General features: G+C 39.0%; 2 protein-coding genes across 9 annotated transcripts in view; one reads left to right on the top strand and one right to left on the bottom strand.

Moving 5' to 3' along the window:
* The window catches only part of LOC310763898 (uncharacterized protein), a 110,235-nt gene that overhangs the window by 65,512 nt on the left and 22,552 nt on the right, over nt 1–22,171 (top strand). The window lies entirely within an intron of this gene.
* Nucleotides 4,630–22,171, bottom strand: part of ATRNL1 (attractin like 1) — a 503,181-nt gene continuing 485,639 nt past the window's right edge. Inside the window, exons 30-31 of one of the 3 annotated variants that reach the window (XM_083616673.1) lie at nt 12,759–12,809; nt 4,630–7,547 (exon numbers count right to left, since the gene is read on the bottom strand). In XM_083616673.1, coding sequence (XP_083472799.1) covers nt 7,423–7,547; nt 12,759–12,809 — 176 coding nt within the window. In that variant the 3' untranslated portion in view covers nt 4,630–7,422. Of the gene's footprint in view, nt 7,548–11,572; nt 11,623–12,758; nt 12,810–22,171 lie in introns of those variants that run through there. The other 2 variants (XM_083616675.1, XM_083616674.1) reach the window with 2 other exon arrangements.

The following is a 22,171-nucleotide window of genomic DNA, read 5'->3' as shown; positions in this document are numbered from 1 at the left end:
CTGGGTTTCCCCAGCTACTCCGAGCAGCTCCAACAGAATATTAAAAACACGATAAAACGTCAAACATTAAAAACTTCTCTAAACAGGACTGCCTTCAGATGTCTTCTAAAAGTCAGATAGTTTTTAATTTCCTTGACATCTGATGGGAGGGCGTTCCACAGCGCGGGTGCCACTACCAAGAAGGCCCTCTGCCTGGTTCCCTATAACCTCACTTCTTGTAGTGAGGGAACTACCAAAAAGCCCTTGGACCTGGACCTCGGTGTCTGGGCTGAACGATGGGGGTGGAGACGCTTTTTCCGGTATACTGTCACTTAAAGAAGGATCTGAAATACATTCCTTGAAGCTTGAATTTGCTTTATTCTGGATTGTTTTATTTGATGTTTTAATGTGTTGTAAACTGCTTTGAGATTTTTTATTTAAAATATAAAGCAGTATAGAAGTGAAATGATAATAATAATAATAATAATAATAATAATAATAATAATAATAATAATAGTAATTAAAAAAACAACTCGGGCGGGGTGCCTAGACATTCTGTTGTGACGACTGCAACCTAGGTTTAAGGTACCATTGGTGATTAGCTTATATATCTGAGTTTCTAACACTGCACCCCAATCTCTGTCCAGTGATGTGAGATTCCAGGGGTATCAGATAAGCTTACAAGGTTCTGTGTTCCCTTTTGGGACAGTGAGGCATAGCAGAGACTGTGGTGTTTTTGTGATATATGGTTTATTTACACATATATATACAACCTGAACCTAGATGAAGGGATTGAGGGGATTCACAGCTTGAACGGGTCTGGCCTTCTCCTTAGGCGCAGCATTGGATTCAAAGAACAGCAAAAAGCTGTGTTTCCTTTTTTCCAGCCTGCCACAGCCAGCCAACTTTGTATTCTACCCCCACTTTCTCTACCACCTTTGGTCTCTGCCCACCATCACACAGCTGGAGGAGGGGCCCCTCCCTCCTGATCTTCGCTCTCTTGCTGGTTTCCTTGATGAGCCATTATTCTGCTTTGTTCCTAAATGACTTACTCTCAGCTAGCCCTGTCAGATATGTCTGGCTTGTTAGCATAAGCTAAACCCAATAATTTCTGTGTTTGACACAGTTTAATCAAATCAGACCTTGATTAATTCTAACTTTTACTAATTCTAGGATTTATGGATGCCTTGCACCCACAAAGCTCTGGCACCCCAGCACATAGCATTATGTTCAGCCTGTGTAAATAAACCTTATGTCACAGAAGCTTCATCATTCTCTGGTGACCGTAATTTCAAGGAAGTCATTTCCAAGGGATAGACAGGGACCCACTCCAAGATTGAGTTTGTGCATAACAATATGCTTTTCCTTCCCCAGCACTGTGGTAGTTGAACAGTGGTGGGTGGCAAATGCTGGCATTCAATTGCCTTACCGGCCTTCACTGCTTATCTGGCTGTTCAGTATTGCCAGGACAGTGTTAATATGTTGCGAAGATCTACTGGAATGTCTGCTGATAAATCACAACACAGCTGGTATCAACCAGTACAAGAAGTCTTAAGATGGGGCTGTAACTCAAACTCAAATGAGTGGCACTAATGTTTCAAATATATGTTTAACGGGTTTGAGTCCTTTGTAGGAATAAAGTGTAGTATGTATTTTGAGATAAAACTAATGTCAAGGGCAGTGGTCAGTACATTGATGCTGCTATAGAAAAGTTGGAGCCATTCCTCTCTCTCTCATAAATCCTAGCCAAAACCTTCATCAGATCTGATGCTGTGGCATATTTCTTGTTGATTTCAGTGGGTGAGATATGCATCATATAAACACAAAGGGATGGTTCATTTTATACAGAAAGCTAGCAAAGTTAGAACAGACTAAAATAGTCTCTCCCCCCCACCCCCAATTCAAAGAGCAGTTACTGTAAATAGGTGCTAGCATTTTACAGAAGGATAGTGTAGAATGTAGGCCAGAAACTGACTGACTGATTAGCTGAGATGGATGAGAAGGCCATTCAGCATACTAATGAAAATAAACTAAATTTGGAGATTGCTGTAACACATTTGGATGGTGTCCTAAAACAAAGCAGTTTCTGTCAGCTATTAGAGAAGATGGGCTGATGCAGCAAGAAAGCCATTATATCAAAACTTTGATTTGCCATCAGCTATTTTTAATTAGCTGTGTAAAGTGGAGACTGTCTGTCAATGAGAAACAAGTAAAGTTTGAAGTCCAACCCACATTTACTCATGCTTTGTAGCAAACACTTCACTGTCAGCATAAGAACATAAGAAAACCTAATGTATCAGGCCAGTGGCTCATCTAGGAAGGCATTTTGTTCTCATAATGGCCAACCAGATGCCTAAAGTATCCATGACAGGGGCCTATCCAACCTCTGCTTAAAAACCTTCAATGATGGAGAGACCACCACCTCCTGAGGGAGTCTGTTCCGCTATTGAACAGCTCTTGCTGTCAGAAAGTTCTTCCTGATACTTAGTCAGAATCTCTTTTCTTATAACCTGAATCGATAGTTTCAAGTCCTACCCTCCAGAGCAGGAGAAAACAACTTTTCTCCATCTTCCATGTGGCAGCCCTTCAGATATTTGAAGATGGCTATCATATCTCCTCTCAGTCTCCTCTTTTCCAGACTAAATATGCCCAACCCCCTCAACTGTTCCTAATAAGGCTTGGTTTCCAGACTCTTGATCACCTTGGTTGTCCTCCTCGGCATATGTTTCAGCTTGTCAATATCCTTTTTAGACTGTAGCACCCAGAACTGGACACAGTACTCGAGGTGCGATCTGACTAAGGCAGAATAGAGCAGTACAATGTCTTCCCTTGATCTGGACACTATACTTCTGTTAATGCAGCCTAGAATTTGGCATTAGCTTTTTTTGCTGCTGCATCACACTGTTGACTCATGTTAAACTTGTGGTATACTAAGACCCCTAGATTCTTTTCACATCTACTACTGGCAATCCAGGTGTCTCCCCATCTTAATATTTGTGCAGTTGGTTCTTCCTGCCTAAGTGTAGAACCTTACATTTGTCCCTATTCATTCATTCATTCGTTAATTTTGTCTTGGTTGTCCGATCTGCTAAGGTCATCTTGAATCTGATTCTAGCACTAGCTACCCCACTAAGTTTGCTGTCATCTGCAAATTTTATGAGCAATCCCCTCAATTCTTTCGTCCGCATCGTTTATAAAGATGTTGAACAACAAAGGACCTAGGACACAACTCTGTGGAAGCTCACTTGTCACTTTCCCCCAGGATGACGAGGACCATTAATGAGTACTCTTTGGGTTGGGTCAGTTGACCAACACCAAATCCACCTAACAGTTACCCAATCCAGAACAATTTACCAGCTTCTCCACAAGAATATCATGGGGGACTTTATCAAAAGCCTTACTGAATGAGTGAAGATCATACAATAGAATGTGAATAAGAATACTGAAGTGAAAATGTGGAGAGCTTAAGGGTGGGAAAATGAGAAACTACAAGAAACCAAAGTTGACAGATATGCCCATCCTTAAACCAAGGGTGGAGTACTTCTGGAAATAGTTCACAGCTGAATTTCACCTGGGCTTTTCAGTTCCCTTCCTGCTCAGCAGGCAGCAGCTGAGAGGAGAAAGTTATTTGGTGTTATGCAGTCTGTGGAGCTGCAATACTTTTCTCTGCAAGATAATCCGCTGCAGGAAGATCAAAGTAGAGGGGGAAATACCCTGGATGAAATCCTTGCAAACATGGTTAGCGTGTTGGACTGGAGAAAACAGGTTAAAATCCTCACGTAACCCAAACTCCATTGGCTTAACCTAGTTTACAGGTTGTTAGTCCTCCTAGAGAACCATGTATGCTTTGGGTTCCTTTGAGGGAAGGTAGGATATAAATGTAGGAAAATGAATAAATAAGATATCATTATCTGCAAATCAATCTAGTGTATTGGTAGAAGAGAGCCTTTCATGAGTAATTGTGTCCACAATTTAATAAAAAAAAAAGGTTCAGATGTAAATGCATGTCAAACCAATTATGAGACCAACATAGGAAGTCCCACCATTTATTTTAATTGTCAACTATATAAAAATTGCTCACTATCTTGAAGTGTTGATAGCAACACTATCATTCTTTTAAAATTAAACACGAGGCCCTGCTATCGTCTTTTATATTCTGCATTCATTGATGGGGCATTATACCTGATCCCACTTCCAATAGTGTTTCCACCTGCAACAGTTTTGGCATACGTACGGTTTTATTTTGTTTTTTGGACAGTGTGTGTCCAATAGCTGCTAGCTATCCAAACATTTTCATTCCACAAATATTCTGGGTATGCTTTTTTGTTCTGTTTTTTTTGGTACCGTAGTACAATAGTGCCCCTACTATTGCCCTGGATAGCAATAATGTGGTATTGTTTGGGAAGCACTGCAGAACTAATAAAGCTGAATGATGGGTGGATGGTCCAGTATACCGTAAATCCAGTGTGTCATGCACAATTACTGCTTCACTGCTATGTTGCAGAATATACTTTGAAAAAACCCTAGTTTGGTAGGGTTCATGCTTCGCCAGGGTAACTATTTCATAGAATACCTGTCCAATAAATGTAGGTAGACTCACAAAATACACAAACTTTCGGTAACTAAATCATGTTGGGGAAAATTAGGAAATTTATAGCCAAGTCTTTTATTTCTCTTTTGTCTTTCTTCAAATAATCATCTTACTCATCATACATGCCAATTCTAATGATTTGTTTTCTTTAAGCAAATCAACATTACAATGACAGAAGGGTTTTCTTTTTTAAGAAAAAAAACCGGACTCTTATTGGAGTTACAATATTTCTTTTTTTGATAATTTCTGACAGAAATCAATTTTGCCCTAATTCTGGAAAAAATTATATGTAAATAGGATCATATGAATAGAACATATTGGCATATAAGCAGAACTGGGTCCTTTGTTTAGAATAACAACAAAGTGAGGTAAGAACAGTCAACAAAAATCATCACACTGTGACAACATAACTTCAGCATAAGAATCAGGTCTCCTTTTGAAATGTGAAACTATTTCAACAATCATGCCAGCATAATTTATCAATGTGCAACTAATTAAAACAGCATAGCAGTCATGATAAAATGTAACCTAATGACCTCGGATGAGAGGGAACTACATACTGTACAACAGTTCCTTTTGATGTATTTAAATTCTTTTCTTTTTTTATACATTCAGTTCTCATCCAAATTAAGTAGTCAAATGATAATACAAAAGAAAAACACCTACCAACTCACAAACAGGGCGTTATTACTGCTACTGCACCATCTTGGCATGCAAGTAACTATGTAGTCAAAGTGTAAACAGTGAAATGTCTCCCCCTTCCGGAAATAAAATGATTTTTTAATTAAAAAATGCAGGTATAATTATAAACATCAGTTATATTTGTATAGCTTTCATAATTAGCACAACTCCACTTTAAGTAAGAGTTTATACCTCTGCTGATAGATAACTCCCATACAGGCAGCTGTCAAACTAAGGACTGCTACTTTGCCCTTATGAGGAAGTTCTTGCAAGACGACTGGGTGGGGAACCTGCCGTGACCAGTTCAGAGTGCAGCTCAGCTCCAAAGAAAATTGTAGATTTAGTCTTCTTCATTTCAGTGATGCTTAAGTTGAAGAACTAAATACATAAATTTAATTGATCTTGAATGCATTTAACGTTCCCTGAATTTGAGACATTAAGCCTAAATATAAACATGCTTCATCTGCTGCCACCTTCCGCAAACAACTTTTACATTAAATATTATGGTTGGGCTCCAACATTAGTTATAACTGGAATAGACCTACTGAAACAAATGGATTTGATAATAATAATAATTTATAACAATAATTTATTATTTATACCCCACCCACTGATTTTCAGTGGGTCTACTCTGAGTATGACTTAGTTGGGTACCACCTTATCATTCACCTATTGAGTGACATTCCACTTATGATCAGAGAGTTGGGGGAATTTCCAAAACAACATGGGAGGTGGTGTGGCAGCTGAAGGGGAAATGGCCAAAAAATGGCCCCCCCTCCTCTGTGAGTAGTTACCTCTGCTGGATCATTGTTCCTTCTGTGAATGGAAGGGCTGAACTGCATAATGAAAATAAAGCAAGGACGCTGCTTGATATTTTCTTTAAAATAGCCAAAATAATCCCTTTAGCTTTTGTTGATAAGGTGATCTCACATACAGAAAAGTCATTCCAAGAGTTCCAAGTGACAAAACTTCCTACAAGCCATTGGGGACTTTATTTTAGGGTACAGTGGAATTACTTAAATACAATGAATACGAAGAGCTTGGATCTGTTGCTCTGAGAGGGAGGACTTTTAATAACTGTGATAAAGGGGTAAGTGTGGCCAGGGCAACATTATTCTGCAAATAAGCGGATATGGCATTAATTTTAACACTGGACATTGAGGCTACCATTTGCCACAAACTTGAGTATGCTTGAGACTATTGTAATCAATAGACGTCAGCATGCTTAAAGCTACATTTGACTTCAGCCTTCACAATTATGTTAGTTAAAAAAGCATCAGATATTCTTCTGCAGAGAGTCTTGCAATTTTTCTTCTCCTGGGTCTTGCAATTTTGGAGATGGCTATTGGGGGAAAAGGGATCTTGGCTGCTGGACACGCTTTCCCAAACTCAGTCAGATCTGATAATGAGTTAGTTGGTTGGCATGGAAGACAAGCATGTACTCTTTGCTGTATTCACCATTCTGAATTCTTACATAGTAGAAAAGTCCAGTCTTTATCCTGCTTCAGACCTTAGACTGTGGCAGGGTCCTTTGGAAGGCAGAAATCTTTGATATGCATAAATCCTTTCAGAATTTTTTTTTGTTACATCTGGCTCATTGAAATACATGGTTTTTGCTATATCTGCCTATCACAAAGTTCAAATTATGCCTTCATATCAGGGTAATGATAATATTATTTATATCCCTAATAATGTCAGTTTCTGCTTTCTTAAGTGTGTGTATCTCAGCGCTAATCAAGCTGAGAAACTGAATAACTCAACACTTCTAGCTATATAACAAGTCCTTTAGACTTACTTTAATTTTCCATGATATATTTCCTTCCACATTATAAAACAATGTACTATCTTTTCCCAGACATTTTTCTTTATTTCCTGATATGAATAACAAGAAGTGTAGAGAAGTATTTTTCATATCATTACTGATGTCAGAATCTTTTCATAAGGTCCTCCAGTATATTCACCTTTGTCATTCCAGATGCCCTGCTTTGGGGCACAGCAGAAAGAAGGTGCTAATCTATCTGAGCCTGGAGGTTCTTACCACCATTCTTACCACCATCCAGAGGTTGCCTCCATAAAACCTGAGGCTGTATTTTAGCTTACAATGGAAGCTCTTTAAAAAAGAAAAAAAGAAAGAAAAACATTACAGAATATACAAATGTGTTATTTTAATCTCAGACACAAGTTCCTTGACGTGTTGAAAGGTGGTGTTTTCGATTTCTGACTGCCGAACTCTTATCTTTACACTCTGAGGGCTTCTGTTGTGAAATGTCTATCAGTGCACTTGCAATTGCCAGTCCTGGAAGGAAAAGGAAAAGAGGAATTAACATTCTGCTATGAGAATACTTTTTTTCACTGAGAGGAGCTTCTAATTCCACTAGAATCTAGCTCACGAGCAATGGAATCAGACTTGCCATATGATTGCTTGAGCATTTCCTCCTGGTCTAGTACAAAAGTTATGAGAGAAAACATACAAAACTGAAGTATGTTAAGCACAGAAATCGTTGTATTTATGTATTGCCTTTAGGAAAGCCTGATGGAAAAATAAAACCCCCAAGTAATAATACCACTAACTAGCAGCGATACTGATATAGTAGAATACCCCTATTTTCATCTAAGGAATGTTGGAGGGTATGACAGAAGTAAATAAGACACTTGTCACACTCTGTAGCTGGGTTTTCATATAAACAACAACAACAAAGCAATACCAGAAGCCAGTGAAAGCAAAGAGTTATAGTCCTCTGTCCCTCTGCCACAGTCCCAATCCCACTCCTTCCCTGCTGGCTCTTTATTTTTAAAAACAGATAGACATCCAACTTGTTGCTTAGGGTGTATTAATTAAGGCTTGGGAGACACAGATTTGAGCTATTTTATCTAAATACTGCTTCCCATCAAGTGAATTGTGGTGGGTGGGCTAGGATTAGGGGTGTGTGTATTTATGAGACAAGCAGCACAAAAACCCAAACAACAAAACCAGTACTATAAAATACTCTCTACAAAAAGCACTGGGTTTTTTGGGTAAAGAAAAAAAGGGAGGTGCCAGATCATATCTTGATAAAAGTGCTGTGGGTACCAGCACAAAATGGCTGCCGTGGGCTGCAAAAAAAAGACTTTATAGTTCTTTGTACCATTGAGCAGAATCACGAAAAGCACATTAAAATCCCCAACCATGCTACATTCTTAAAACCAGATCTTAAAAGGCCTGGAAGAACATAAAAGACTTAAGCTGGCACTGAGGACATCAGCATGTGTGCAAGGTCAGGGGAAAGGAGGCACCAGTGAATTGCCTTACTAACTACAACTCTGCATGTTTTGTCAATTAAGAACAGCGATGAGAATGCTAATACTTAAATATCATACAATATTTGAAGATTCTTGACTTTGATATCTAATTGTGCCACCATACACTGTTTTTCAGTTCACTGAGTGGATATATAGCTTGTCAACATGTCAGTATGCAAAAATTAGATGTATCTGTAAAATATTCCCTCTCATACTTTTTACTGAATCAAAATCATTTCCATGTTGCAAAAGCACAGATACAAAGGGCAAAATCCAACATGTGCAAAGAATGTTTCATGGCTTGTCAGAAGACCCAACGGGGTTCAAAAGGGACAGTTATTTCTCAGGGGCAAAGTTAAAATGTAGAAGTAGCCTTTTGGATTCACTATATGCTTTTCCAGGTTCCACAAGAGTAGATCGACTTGTTGAAAAACTCTTCCCTGCTGTTCACAGAGAAGGAGGCTAGTTTATCTCTCCCCACATCATTCTGGATGCTGTCAGATGCTTCCCCATGATACTAATTATGGCAGCATCTCAGGGAAGGGCCATCTTTCTCCTCATGAGTCAGAATATTCTTTTCACTGGCTTTGTTGTCCCACAGCCTGACACTTGTTAAGCGGAGCTGTGAAGCTCCTACAAAGATGCTTCCTTTAATCTTCCTCCCTGCTCAGGATCACTTCCTCACATTGCACTAAACACGTAGTTTGGTGATGCTTGTTTATTATGCTTCAGGTAACATGGAGGGGGATCAGAACTGTGGTGCATGTGATAAATACCTTTTGTAGTAGTCCCAAAGAAAACCCTCCTTGCCTGGAATGTCTGTTTACCACAGAAAGGAAGCTGGCACTACCACCATTGGGAACTTCTTTTCTATGACAAATAGCAGTGTGTGTGTGTGTGTGTGTCTGTGTCTGTGTCATCTGTATCTGTATGTATGCGTATATGTATAGATGTTTATTGGAACTGCAACATGAGAAACTGCACCACACTCCTTATTCCTTTTGCACATGTGAATGCTATTTAAATTACATAACCAAGCATGCCTTGCCACATTGTGTGATGTAGTTTGGCCCGAATTCATATCCTTTATTTTTTTTTTTTTTTAAATAATATTTATTGAAGTTTCCAAAATACAGAAAGAGAAGAAAAGAAATTATGAAGATACATTCAGAACCTTATTTTCAAACATCCACTTTCTGGGACTCCCCCCTTCCCCCACCCCTACTGTATTCCCCTTTCATATTGTTGTTTCCACAAGTTCTATTTCTGATTTAAAGCACAATTTATATACCCCATTGTTCAAATTTAAATTTATACAAACCTTATGCAACACCCTTGATAAAAAAAAAAGCAAAAGATCTCTCCCCATAGCCCACCCCCTTTTCTTTCCACAATGTCCCCCTTTTTTCCCATTAAAGTAAAAGCACACAGAATAAAAGTATAAAAAAATAAAAAATATATTAGAAAAAAGAAAACCAATTCAGAAAATAGTTGCAAGCCTTTGGATTCTAATTCTCCCTCCCCTTCCCCGGTTTAATTTCCCTTATCCTCCAATCTATGTTTCCAGCCTGGAAATCTTAAGTCCATCAATCCCATTTTTCCCCCAACTCCTTGCAGAATTATTTCCCATTTCTAGGATTACTTTCTTTAAAAATTAATTCCTAAATCTTTAAAAATGTCAAATTATAAAATTCCCCCCATTGTTCTTTCAAGGTTATAGTCCAGCTTCCTCTTGTTCCGCTGCTAAAACTTTCTTATTCAGAAGTTTAGTAACTCTACATGGGTTGTTGTTATTCAGGAACAAAAACTTGCGTTCAGTCCCTTCCTTCTTCAGTAAGGTATTCTGTTGTCTCCTTTTAGTCTAAACACCCTGTAGACAAGATTCAGTTTCCGTTTTGCAGCTTTCCCAGGAGATAACCAGTTCTGTGAAATTCCGGAGTGTTGTATTTTTCCCGGCTTACGCCCATCTTTGTAATGTCCCGAAACTCCTCTAGGGGGGTTGTTGTAACTTTGTTTCCAAAAATCCGATTGTTCTCCGTATTTTCGCCATTTTGTATTCAAGTCTTAACAAATTATATCAAGTTGTAACAAATTTGACCAGCAAGGTCCTTGTAATAAAATCCTCTTTAATATTCCGACTTTGACAGCTACTTTGACAGCTGTCAAGATCACCGGCTCTTTTCACCAGGCTCACTCCTCAATCGCCCCGGTTCCCAGGGAGGGGGGTGCATTTTCCTTCTCCTTCAATTCTTCCTCCAGCACAATTCTTGTACTTTCCCATCATGGAATTCTTAATTTAGCAAAGATACCGTTCTTTTTGGGCCTTGGCTTCCCAATCCTTGTTTTAAAATGTCTACAATAGGGAGGGGGACTGACTTCCTTTTTAGATCCCCCCCCGCTCGTCTCAAATCCCAAAAATTTTTCTTCTTTTAAACCCGATTTCCAATTTACTCACGGGTTGTTGTTAAAAGTCCAAATTCTCAATGGAAGAAGTCAGCGCTCTCCGCCGGATGGCATGCGGCTTCGCTCGGCAGGGATGGCAGAGGACTCAAAGCACCACGCTTCTCCCCGGCACCCGATCCGTAGCCTTTAAAAAGGCTCCTTCACGAGTCGGGAGGGCGCTAGCGGTGCTAGCCGAATCTCCAAGTCCACGGCCCCCGTGGCCGTGGTTTCTAAGGGTCCCCGCATCGCCGGTGCGGTAAAACCCAGCCCCTGCCGAGCCGGCTCCCTCCGGAGCTCGGAGGGAGTCCGCCATTCGGCGATGGCGCCAACCCGGAAGTCCTAATTCATATCCTTTAATGGATCCATACAAATTAACATACACAAGCATGGGCCATGAAATCATTTCCCACATCCTATTTGCCATTCTCCGATTCTGCATCATTCAGTAGCACTATGGCATTGGTGGCTGGAATAGCAGTGTTCAGCATGGAAGTGTCCTTCATAAGAAGATGTGCTAGGGGTTGTAGCCAACGGTAGTTGGAGTAGACCCATTGAAGTTAGTAGAAATGACTACCTTACTTTCATTAATTTCAGTGCGCCCTTTCTGAAGAAAGCTTAGTTGGACAGAAAACCAGGACTTGCTATGAGTCCTCAGGATGAAAGAAAGATCCAAATTAATTGGTGCCCACCAGTCTTAAAAATATAACATATGTTGCAATCCAAACACATTTACCTGAGAGTATGGGTTAGAAAGAAACATGCACAGGATTGCATCATTAATGTGGTTTCAAGGTGCAGAAAGACATCAAACATCCACAGGACTCTAAACCCAATGTTCAGGCTACTGAAGAACTCTTGAATTTGTAAGTATCCTGGAGGTTAGAAATGTGTATCCTGGAGGTTGGTAGAGAGCCCAAGTCAGCTTACCATAGCTGTCCAAGGACCTTTTACATCTTTATTTCTCTTTTCAGGTCATGCTCTGATAAATACCAAATACGGTATGTTTTCATGTGTGTGTGTGTTTCTGTACTGTCCACTCCTGCTTGTAGTTGAGAAACCTCTTGTTTCTGTCTTTCTCTTTGCTCTGAGAACAATTAAAAAAATTCCATATGCACGGCTCTAGCCTTAGACTAGTTCCAGTTGATATTAGCCTCAAGTTTTCACTTTCATTGATGCCTTTCTAGCACATACGACCAGTGCTCTGGCTCCAGTGCAAGGCCAAGTCTGATGCCTTTGCACCAGAATATGACCTGTCCTCATTTCCAGTGCCAGTGCATCCACTTCTCTGGCACACTGAGGCATTGTTGTGCAGCATTTTTAAGTGTCATTCGGTCTCCACAGACCAGGTCATACTAGTGAATTGATTTAGTAGTAAGCAAACAAGCAAACAAACAAGCACCAGATTGATACTTGCTTGTCAGCAACTGTCTTTAGTTAAATCTTCAAATGTTACCGCTTTCCTGTTACAGTTAGTGAACTGATCTAGGATCAGGCTAGGGATTGAATGTGCTCCCCAATAAAACACATCAAGGCACTTTTTACCGGACACCCTGAACTCACAAAAGAGCTGAACCTAACATGCTTTTCCCAAGTTTTCATTTTCTTGAAATATGCTTTATTGGTTGCTGTTCCTCTTACTCCACTATTCAGAAGGAACTGCTTCTTTTCAATCTAAAACTGCATACTGGGACATGCTTGCATGCTGTTAGAGTTCCATTAATATCAAGTCACTCCAGAAGATCATTTTTCAAAACGTCACACAAATCATCCGATGGAATTCACTTACCGTGTTCTCTAGGCCCAACACAGTTCCTTGTTATCAAAGCAGTACAATTAACTAGGGGAACAATTCATTACTTCAGACTGGCGGTCTAAAAGAATTTCATTTACCAAGTCAAAATGATGCACAGACGCTGCTGGCAAGTAGAATTTACATCAAAATGCAACCAAAGAGTCAATAAAAATGCTGGGGCTTAAATATTTATTATATGCTTTACCTTTATTTAATAGGGTTGTGTTTCCAAACAGTTAGAGTTAATATTATTGGCTGGAAATGTAAATCCTATGATATCTCCCATTTGTCACCCCTAGTTTCATGGCTTGTTATAATTTACTTCATGCATTCCCCCTTTAAAAATACTCCCTCCTGAGCTGAGAGCCTCTGTTTCTTCAGTTCTGTAGCAGTAGTACTGTAGAATCAGCATGGTTCAGTATCAAATCACAGAAGCAGAATTAATGAGTCACATGTACAGGTCAGAAGCTTCTCTGTGATCTCGAGGTCAGGAAATTCCAAGTCCATCTTGGAATAGGATTTATCAAATCAGTTTCAGCTTTACAGAAATGGGGATGACTATTTTCATAACCTTTGGTTAGGAAACAATCTATAGTTTCCTTTAGTGAATGCTAGAGACACCATTAAAAGGAGCGGCCAATCCAATATGCCAGAGAAAATGACATTATTATTTTTAAAAGACAACACCAGAAACAAGAAAAAACAATATTATCTTGGTTGTACATAGAACAACTATAGTCTTCCCTAATGGCAATTTAGTGGTAATAGTTGATCCTCAAGCACTAAATGCCTAACTATAAAATTACTGGTGTGCGGGTTTTTTATTTTTAACAATTATGCAGAACAATTAATAAGTACAGAAATAAAATGTACCACAATAAAGCAGATTGCCTTGCAAACTGTGGTGTGCAATTTAAGATGTAAGTGCAACACTTGAATTTTACATTTGAACAATAGGCTTTGAAAATGGATTCATTCTGAGATAGCTTTCTTCGCTCCCCACAACTTTTGCAAGAGCAGGCAGTACTATACATTTTAATTTTCCAGCAAAACAGCTTCATTAGGCGTGAAAGGTTAATTGCAGGCTTAAGTGCAATTCAGGGAACCACACGTGAGGCTTTGGTGAATAGAGCCGCCTGCTACAGAAGGCAGTGAGCTATAAACTGTTTGCCCTGCTGAAATGTTTTACTACCTCATTTACTAACTGTCTTCTTTTACTGCTTGTATTTGTAGTTCTTTTAAACCTTTAATAGCTACAGTTTTATTTCACTGTAATCAGATTTAAATAGAAATACCCAGGCTGGGATGTTTGAATCTCCCCCCCCCCCATTTTGTTGTATACAGCTACATACTAACTGATGGAAGACCATATTACCTTCCAGAATAAGAAACCAACATTTAATACTTTAGTTTTATTTGCTGGCTGAGAAATGTAAGTTTCCCCATTCCTCTATTGTTCATTTTAATTAAAAATTTATCATGCTAACGCTTTCTCCTTTGTTATAGTGAAGGGTGTTAAAGATGACCTGCTAGTTTTGGTTAGGCGGATAATTGGAATACATCCGCCTTTTAAATACATATTATTGTAAGATACCATTCTGGATAGATAACTTTATTAGATTAAATTACTGGCATTTTCACATTGTTATGCAGAATCTGAACATTCACAATACGGAACACACTATGATAATTACAGTAAAGACCCATCAGTGTAGAATCTTTAATACTCTAAATGAAAATTAAAGAAGTTAACCATAATGTCACAAAGAAATTTAGAACAACAACCAGATTAGGCAAGAGTTGTCATGCAGGCAAGTTAAAAACAGAAAAGATGGTCCTCTAATGCCGTTTGAAACCAAAAGCTTCACATTTCAGCATTGCTGCAATTTCATTGGTTAGTCCCCCCCCCCAAAAGCTCCTGTAAAAGCCCAGTAACTGAGGACTAAATGCAGCTGCATTAGTGCAATGAACTCATTACTTAGTATACTAATAATATCAGAGATCCCTGTACCTATGAAAGTTAATGCAAATGGCTCTAGTGAAATTTCAACCCTACTGAGAAAATAATGGGAATTAGAATGGCTAATCAGTGGTTAACATAGATCACCATGGAGCTCAACAAGTACATCTTCATTTTTATTTCATCAATACTATTTATAATTACACACTGGGCATTTTTACTAGGTTCTGTCATTTATTATGATCGTTTCAGTGCACTAAAGCACTCTGCAAGCACATATGAAAATATCCTGGTTCATCAACTCATTTATAATGCTGTGAGCACTATCTTAATGTTATGCCAGGGTTTCTACTCTTGCTAGCCTTATTTATAAACATTAACTTCACTTGCACCCATTATTCAGAGAAAGTACATTTACTGAACCGAGGAAGAACTGAAAGGTACAAATCAGGTCCCTTAGCCATCCTTTCCTCATCTCCCACCTCTGTATTCAATGTCGGAAACTGACTCCCACAGTTCAAAGATGCTGTGTTGGACTCAGCTCACAAAGCAAGGCTGCATTTCAGCCCCCATTCATTTCAACTGGGTTTATCTGTAGCCAAACCCTGTTAAAATGAATCAAGGTGCTCTCATTTCCCATCTTCTTTTGTTTTGTTCCATCATGGAACGAAAGATGGCATACATGTAGTTCTCAGGCAGTCACCTTTCTTCCCCTATTCCTCTTTCTTCAGTCCCCAGTTTACCGTCTCTGTTCCCTTCCTCCAGGCTCCCCCTCTCTAAGACCCTGATGTCCTTCATGTCACCTTTAGACTTCTGCTTCCTCTCTCCCTCATTTTTGGCTCACTTCTACCTCCTTACCTAAAGTACCCTCTTCTCTTTCACTGTCAGTTTTTGGTTAGGATGTGGAAAAGTATGTCCATTTAAGTAATGATATGAACTACAACTCCGTTAAATCAAATGTTTGTATTGTAGGCAGATCAGTGCTATTTTCTTTTATGGAACAAAATCCCATTCAGTAGTACTTTGTCTTGGACTCACCACATGGAAGCAGCTGTCACCACAACTGTCATCCCTAAATATGTAGCAAAATAAACATTCTCTGAGAGGCAATTATGTTGGCAGATTTATAAACTAAAGTGCCTTGAAATAACCTTTGGAAGCAAATTTTGGAAGCTAAACAAATCTGCGTTCAGCAGCTCCCTAACACTGCACCTAACTTCTTAAAAATCCAATTACACAGACTTCTTACTTAGCATAGATATTTGATGCATGATAGATCCTTTCCACCCAAATAATCAGTTTCTACTTTTAAAGTGTGTCTGCTCATTAATAGTGAATCAGTTAATCATAAGAAGACATACCTCTGCTCTCACAATGCTGTTTGTTCTTCTAATTTGATTTCAAGGAAATCCTTATTCACTGATTTGTGACTTCACAAGAATATAGTGTAGTATGTTAACCACACCTGAATCGAGTGTGATCTCCAAGGTAGAAGAGAAAACTCCACCTTAACTTATTGTAAACAGTGAAGACTCTGCAACATTAGCGACTTACAGTTTGTAGTTTGCATTTTTCAGCTGATTCTGTTTTCTGCTATTAAATCAGTGTCAAAACAGATCAGCAAGAGCTAGGTGATTGGAACTTAAAGGATGGAAAGCTGTAACTAGGAAGTTAAAAATTTTCCCCACTCCAATTCTACAGTCAGTAACCTCAAATCTTATGACTGGAATAAATTATGCAAAATGATCAGTGCATATACATATGCATATGCATGTTCTAATTCATAATTCAAGCAGCACTGCTTGTTTCCATGTTTTGCTTCATTTTAGGGAAGTAAACTTTTTTAAAGGGGGGTAAATGCAAATAGGAGACCCTGTAGTGTGATAAGGACCATCTAATTTTATACATCCCTTATGACCATGCTTTGGAACAGACTTTGTTTTTTCCTCCCAGAAATACAGAAAACTAAAGCATTTATCATCCATTTACAGTTACTAGTATAATCTCCTTTAATCCATGTATTTACCCTGGAAATCTCATTCTGCTGTTATCCCACATGCCAATCAGAATGAGCTGTTGACAGAGAAATGTCACACATATCAAATAAATGATAGTCCTTGAAACACAAAATGTATGTCTTCATTTTACCCAGACTTTTTCGCTTATGTTTTCTATTTTACCTGTTCCAGTGAAAGCCCAAAGCCTTGCAAAAAATATAATCTGTTGAATAAGAGTATTGGGGTTTTGGGAATCCTGGTTTAAAATCTGTGGGGGAGAAATCTTTCTTAGCCTCAGTTCACCATCTGATCTGTGAGGATCTGTGAGATAAGGAAAAGCACACTATAAAGCACACTGCATACTTAAAGTAATATGGAAATGATCAATAATACTAAATTGGGAAAGCAACAGAATCTTCAGTTTTATCGGAAATGTCAGTGGCTTGTAACAATTTCTTTCTTTTCATTCTTTTCTTCTTTTGTACTGAAATTAATGATAATATTCTACAAAACTGATATTTGATGCTATCCCTTACAAAATCCTGCCATTTCCAAAGAGATTCACAGTGCTTCATTTTCACTTCAAATAGATGCCATATAATAGGGAAAACCTGCTCGATCTGAGTAATGATCAAAGCATCACTATCTTTGCTGTTGATATTGTGGTTAGGTTTGACAGTCTCCTGATAGGAGCTTAGCAAAGGAGAAAGAAAAACATTAGAAGCATAAAGTGTCCCATTTGCTTTTGTCTCAGATACTCATTTCTTCTTGGTTCCTTGTTAAAATCTATCCTTGTCAGACTACTTCAAAGCTTCCCCATACTCCACATTTTGCCACCTCCTCCATGGCAAATCCAACTCCTTGGTGGACATTAGCTGTGGCCCATGTGGAAAGCATGCTATTCTTCCAAGTCCCTATCCCCAAGCAGTAGCCGAAGGAGAGAAAGCTATGTGCTTTAAAGTTTAATCAGTTTCGGATTTGTTTTATCTTCCCTATAAAACAAATGTACTGGTTGCCACTATCCAGTGATAAAGAAGGGTGAACAGGAAGAGGTGATTTTCATAGTGCAAGCCATAGTCGTCATTTCAGATGTTTACTGCAACAATAGTTTTCCACTCCAAGACAACAAAATTTGGGTACCTAGTCGGGCAAGGTCTGGGCTGGAGCCCAGTGCAAAAGGAACAGAGTCCAGAGGAAACTACCAGAGACATAAGTCTGTTATTACATTACATGTACATAGGAAGCTTCCATGCCGCAAGTCAAATCCATCTAGCTTAGTATTGTGAGCACTGACTAGGAGCAACTCTCCAGGGTTTCATACAGGGAGTCTCTCCCAGTGTTGCCTGGAGACGCTGGGGATTGAATTTGGGACTATCTACATGCAAAACTGATGCTCTGCCACTGAGCTATAGCCCTCTTCCAAGTCTTCTACTGCCAAGCAACCCTTCTATAAATGATGCAGGCCAACACAGTTGATATGACATAGGCTACAAATGTCTCACATAGGAAGAACTAAAAGTGCAAAACTAATTTAAGACCATGTCTGTCACTCACATAAATAGTATTAAGAAATTAAACACCTGGAAAATATTCTAAAAATGTGTATCCATTTTACAGATGGAAAACACAGAGAGTATCTAGTTTGTAGATAGCTTATTCTATGAATCCATAGCAGAGAACCCAAAGTATATAGCTCAAACAAGTGGACCAAACTACAAGCTTCAAATCAAGCAAGCCCATAGAAAGAACTCAATCCGCACAAAGCAGATTACCCAGTCTTAGGGCTTTTTGAGGGTTCCAGTCAATCAGTCTTAAGAGCCTCCTCAGTGTCCCCTTCTGATGCCTTCTCCATATTTCTAGGCAAGAAACTCTTACCTAGGGGAAAGAGAAGGGGGAGGCAGTGATAGGCCCTCTCAAAGATGGGTGGCTAATCTTTCCCAATGGAGATTAGAATTCAGCTAAAACTCTAAGTTTCCTGCTGGCAAAAAGATGCTCAGTGTTTCATTTCCCACTCACGGTATGGTTCCCGAATGAAGTCCTCAATCTCAATTCTGGGTAGAAATAGAGAGTCTACATCTGTGGGACTCACCTGCCCCAGTATGCATACTTGCACAAAGCATATATGTGCAAAATAAAAATAAAAATACACAACTTTAAAATAATAATGGGAAATCAATATTTGCATCCTTTGACTGGCAATACGGGGCCCAGAAAGCCCCTAATTGGCCGAGTTGGTACCTTTCTATCAGTTTTGCAGCCCTAACATCAGCCCACTCTCATAGACAGACTTGGGAAATAGGATGTAATATACGGAAAGACGCCTGAAGGATAAATAAAGGTAAAATGCAGGAACAGAAAGACAGTGTGAGGCTGAGGGAAATGAATTTGGAGGGAGAATGGTCAGGGTTACAGTTATGAATCATTTATATTTGCCTTGCTTGTTTTCTGCCTTACAAGGAGAAATCCCTTGGCCTTTTGAAGAATGACTCTTTTGCATCTAAAAAGCCTGTGTTATCCAAGACCTCTGAGCAGGGGTAATTGTAATCTAATTGGGACAGTCAGTTCCAGCTTTTATGCAAAAGAGCAGCAGACAGAGCCTAGTTACCAATTGCCTGGGCATGTAACAGCATCTATTTTAGTTTTAGTTTTGTCCTCAACAGCAATGTCTGAAGAACAAGTTGCTTTTCTAAAATTTCCTTTCAAAACTGGAACAACTAGTTGACCCACTTCTATCTCGCTACACAGACTCTCAATATATTCATTTCTGGGGTGCCTCTAAACTCTGAATTAGATTTGTGTACCTAGATATCTTCAGATGGACTGAAAGTGCTGCAGTTGGCAAAGATGTTACACGACGACAGAGGTTGAAGGTCTTGTACTGTATTTTATATTGTAGAACTATATTTTCCTTCACAACTCACAAACTTTACTTGGTGATGAATATCTTCTTAGACAAATTATTATGGTGAACAAAAATTCTGGTACACCACTTTAATCAAAAGTAGATACTATCTTCACCTATAATGTCTTCTATTCTATCTGCACCCATAATGTGTTCTCTCTTATACATTACATTCGGTAAGGCTGAGTAACTACCAGGATCAGAAGCGTTTTGGGGGGAGGCAGTTGCTAACATTCTGCTTTAATATATTGTTGACTTTTTCCTTTAAGCTTGGGGGGTTTTTTATGAAAAAAAATGTTTGTTAAGCAAAATTAAAATTTTCCAGTTATTCAGTATCCAGCTGAATTCTGCCATTAAATATTCAGTGCATCTCAGATTCCATTGCTAGCAGTCATAATGACAAATAAATAATCTTTGGTATTTAATTCAGGATTAAGTCAACCAGTTCTTAGAATTTGGAAAGCAGATTACTGTGTGAGACCTCCAGGCCTTCAAACATTTGTGATGCATGGCTAGTCAGATTATCTGCAGTACACCCATAAACATCAGACACATCAGAAAAAAAAAGAAAGCGAGAAAAGCAAAATAGTAAATATCCTCCTCTCAATTTTGGCTAGCTCCATTACCAAAGCTGGCCCAATCTCATTCAGCATATTGATTTAACTCAGTCCAGCAGAAATGACTAGGACTTTGCTCATAGGTTTGAGTCACAGGAATGTTTTCCATTGAGCAAGCTAATGTGGTGAAGGAACTGTTACAAAAAATGTTGCAAACTCATAAATAATGGGAAAAGTTGGAGCCATACATTGACAAATTATGAAGGCTGCTATCCTTTTGACAAATGATGTGCATTTTTTTCAAAACTGAATTTTTCTTCTATATATATAACTGGTGTCTAGTTTTATTTGTAACTTCAAGTTATAAAATACCTCTGGCCCATTTACATCAACTATACCTTCATGTCCAAATTTTTTTCTTTCTAAAGTTCTCTCTCTGCCCCCCATTAGTTGCATTACTGTCTTGTTTGTATAAAGTTGTAAGTCTGAGCACAGATTAGTGCTTCTATAGCACAGGAGAACTTTCCCCTCTTATTTACCACTATGACATCTGCTTTGATCCAGCACGGAAAATGCTATAACCCTTGTCAGGAAGCAAAAGGAATATTTTGTTGATTGGTGGAAATACCTGTTCGCTCCATTTCCCTTTTTACAGTAACTTCCCATAGCCCGACCACACATAGTGTTGACTACACTAGATCACTAGCAGAAAGGTGAAGGAGGGAGAGAATGACCTGATTCTGACCTGTGTACTGAGCTCAGGGCAAAAAGGGGATGGGGCAGTCATTTGTGCTGGCTTGCACATAATACAAAAGTACAGTTTAGCATCACATCAGGGGTGGCTATTTTTTAATTACTGTTTTTGCTGTTGGCTAACCCTCTGAAGACCACATGCCAGCAGTGGGCATCAGCATGGTCAGTGCATGCATACATATAGAGGCAGGTATGCACATACAGTGACTACATGGACAAGCCTCAGTGAGCCTGAGGAAACCTGGTTTGTGCATCTCCTTCCTCTCTTCCTCCTGCAAGGCTAAGAGGAGGAGGACTGCTGATGAGTTAGTTGAATTTCAAGGGTTTGCAACTTAACACCATGTGAGAACCAGGAATCCTGGTTTAGAACAACAATTAAACCATCTGGTTTCAGTATCCATAGTTTGAAGATGCCCTGTTTAGCGACTAACCACTATTTGTTGTAAACAAGGATCCCTGATTCATACCTAGCCCAAAGCTAAGGTATCTTCGAAACTTAAAGTAATTTTGGTAGAAGTCTTCCTCCCAGCAACGTGGTAAGGGGCGTGTGCAGTCCTGATGCTTTGCTCAGGCTTACTGAGGCTTATGTGTGCCCCAGCCCACTGTGTGTGTAGCCACTTGCCTGTGGAGCATTCTTCATCATTGCTCAGAGCTTTTTGTGTCCCTTGGTGAATGCATGTGCACCACATTTCAAAGGCTGGGATAGGTTTATTGTTTTCTTAGTAAGAAGCAGCCCAAGTTTTAATTCTATCTCATTCCAGTTTGATTTTTAAAAAGATGAAACCAGCAAAAACAAAACAAAACATGGATGCATTTATCTGAGTAAATTGGTCCTCTTCTCTTTCTCCTCCCCTTCGTTCTTTCAGCTTGCCTTTCCCTTATGCATTATTTCAGCACAAAGATCTCAAGGCCACTTGTCTACAGAGATGCTAACACAGAGAGTTTTATTACTATAGCCATGCTTCTAGTCCAAAGGGAGACCATGACAACTGCTTGCTAATACTTCTCATTCCTGGCCTCATTCTTTATTTTGAAATTCAGTATTATTACAAGCAGATTTTAGGGCAACCTTGAATACCTGAAAAGGTTTAAATATTTATGTTATTTGTCAATTTTTCAATTTAATCACTGAGTAAGCTTTCCCCTCCCAGAAAAGAAAAGAAAAAAAAAACGCTTTCCTTGATGGCAAAAAAAGATATGTAAACAACTGCTCGCATTTGGGAGGGTTTCTCTGTTTT

This window comes from Podarcis filfolensis (assembly GCF_964270895.1).
Source record: "Podarcis filfolensis genome assembly, chromosome: 5".
Classification (NCBI taxonomy): Eukaryota; Metazoa; Chordata; class Lepidosauria; order Squamata; family Lacertidae; genus Podarcis; species Podarcis filfolensis.
Note: the sequence above shows the minus strand (reverse complement) of the source record. Positions and strands in the feature narration are given on the sequence as shown.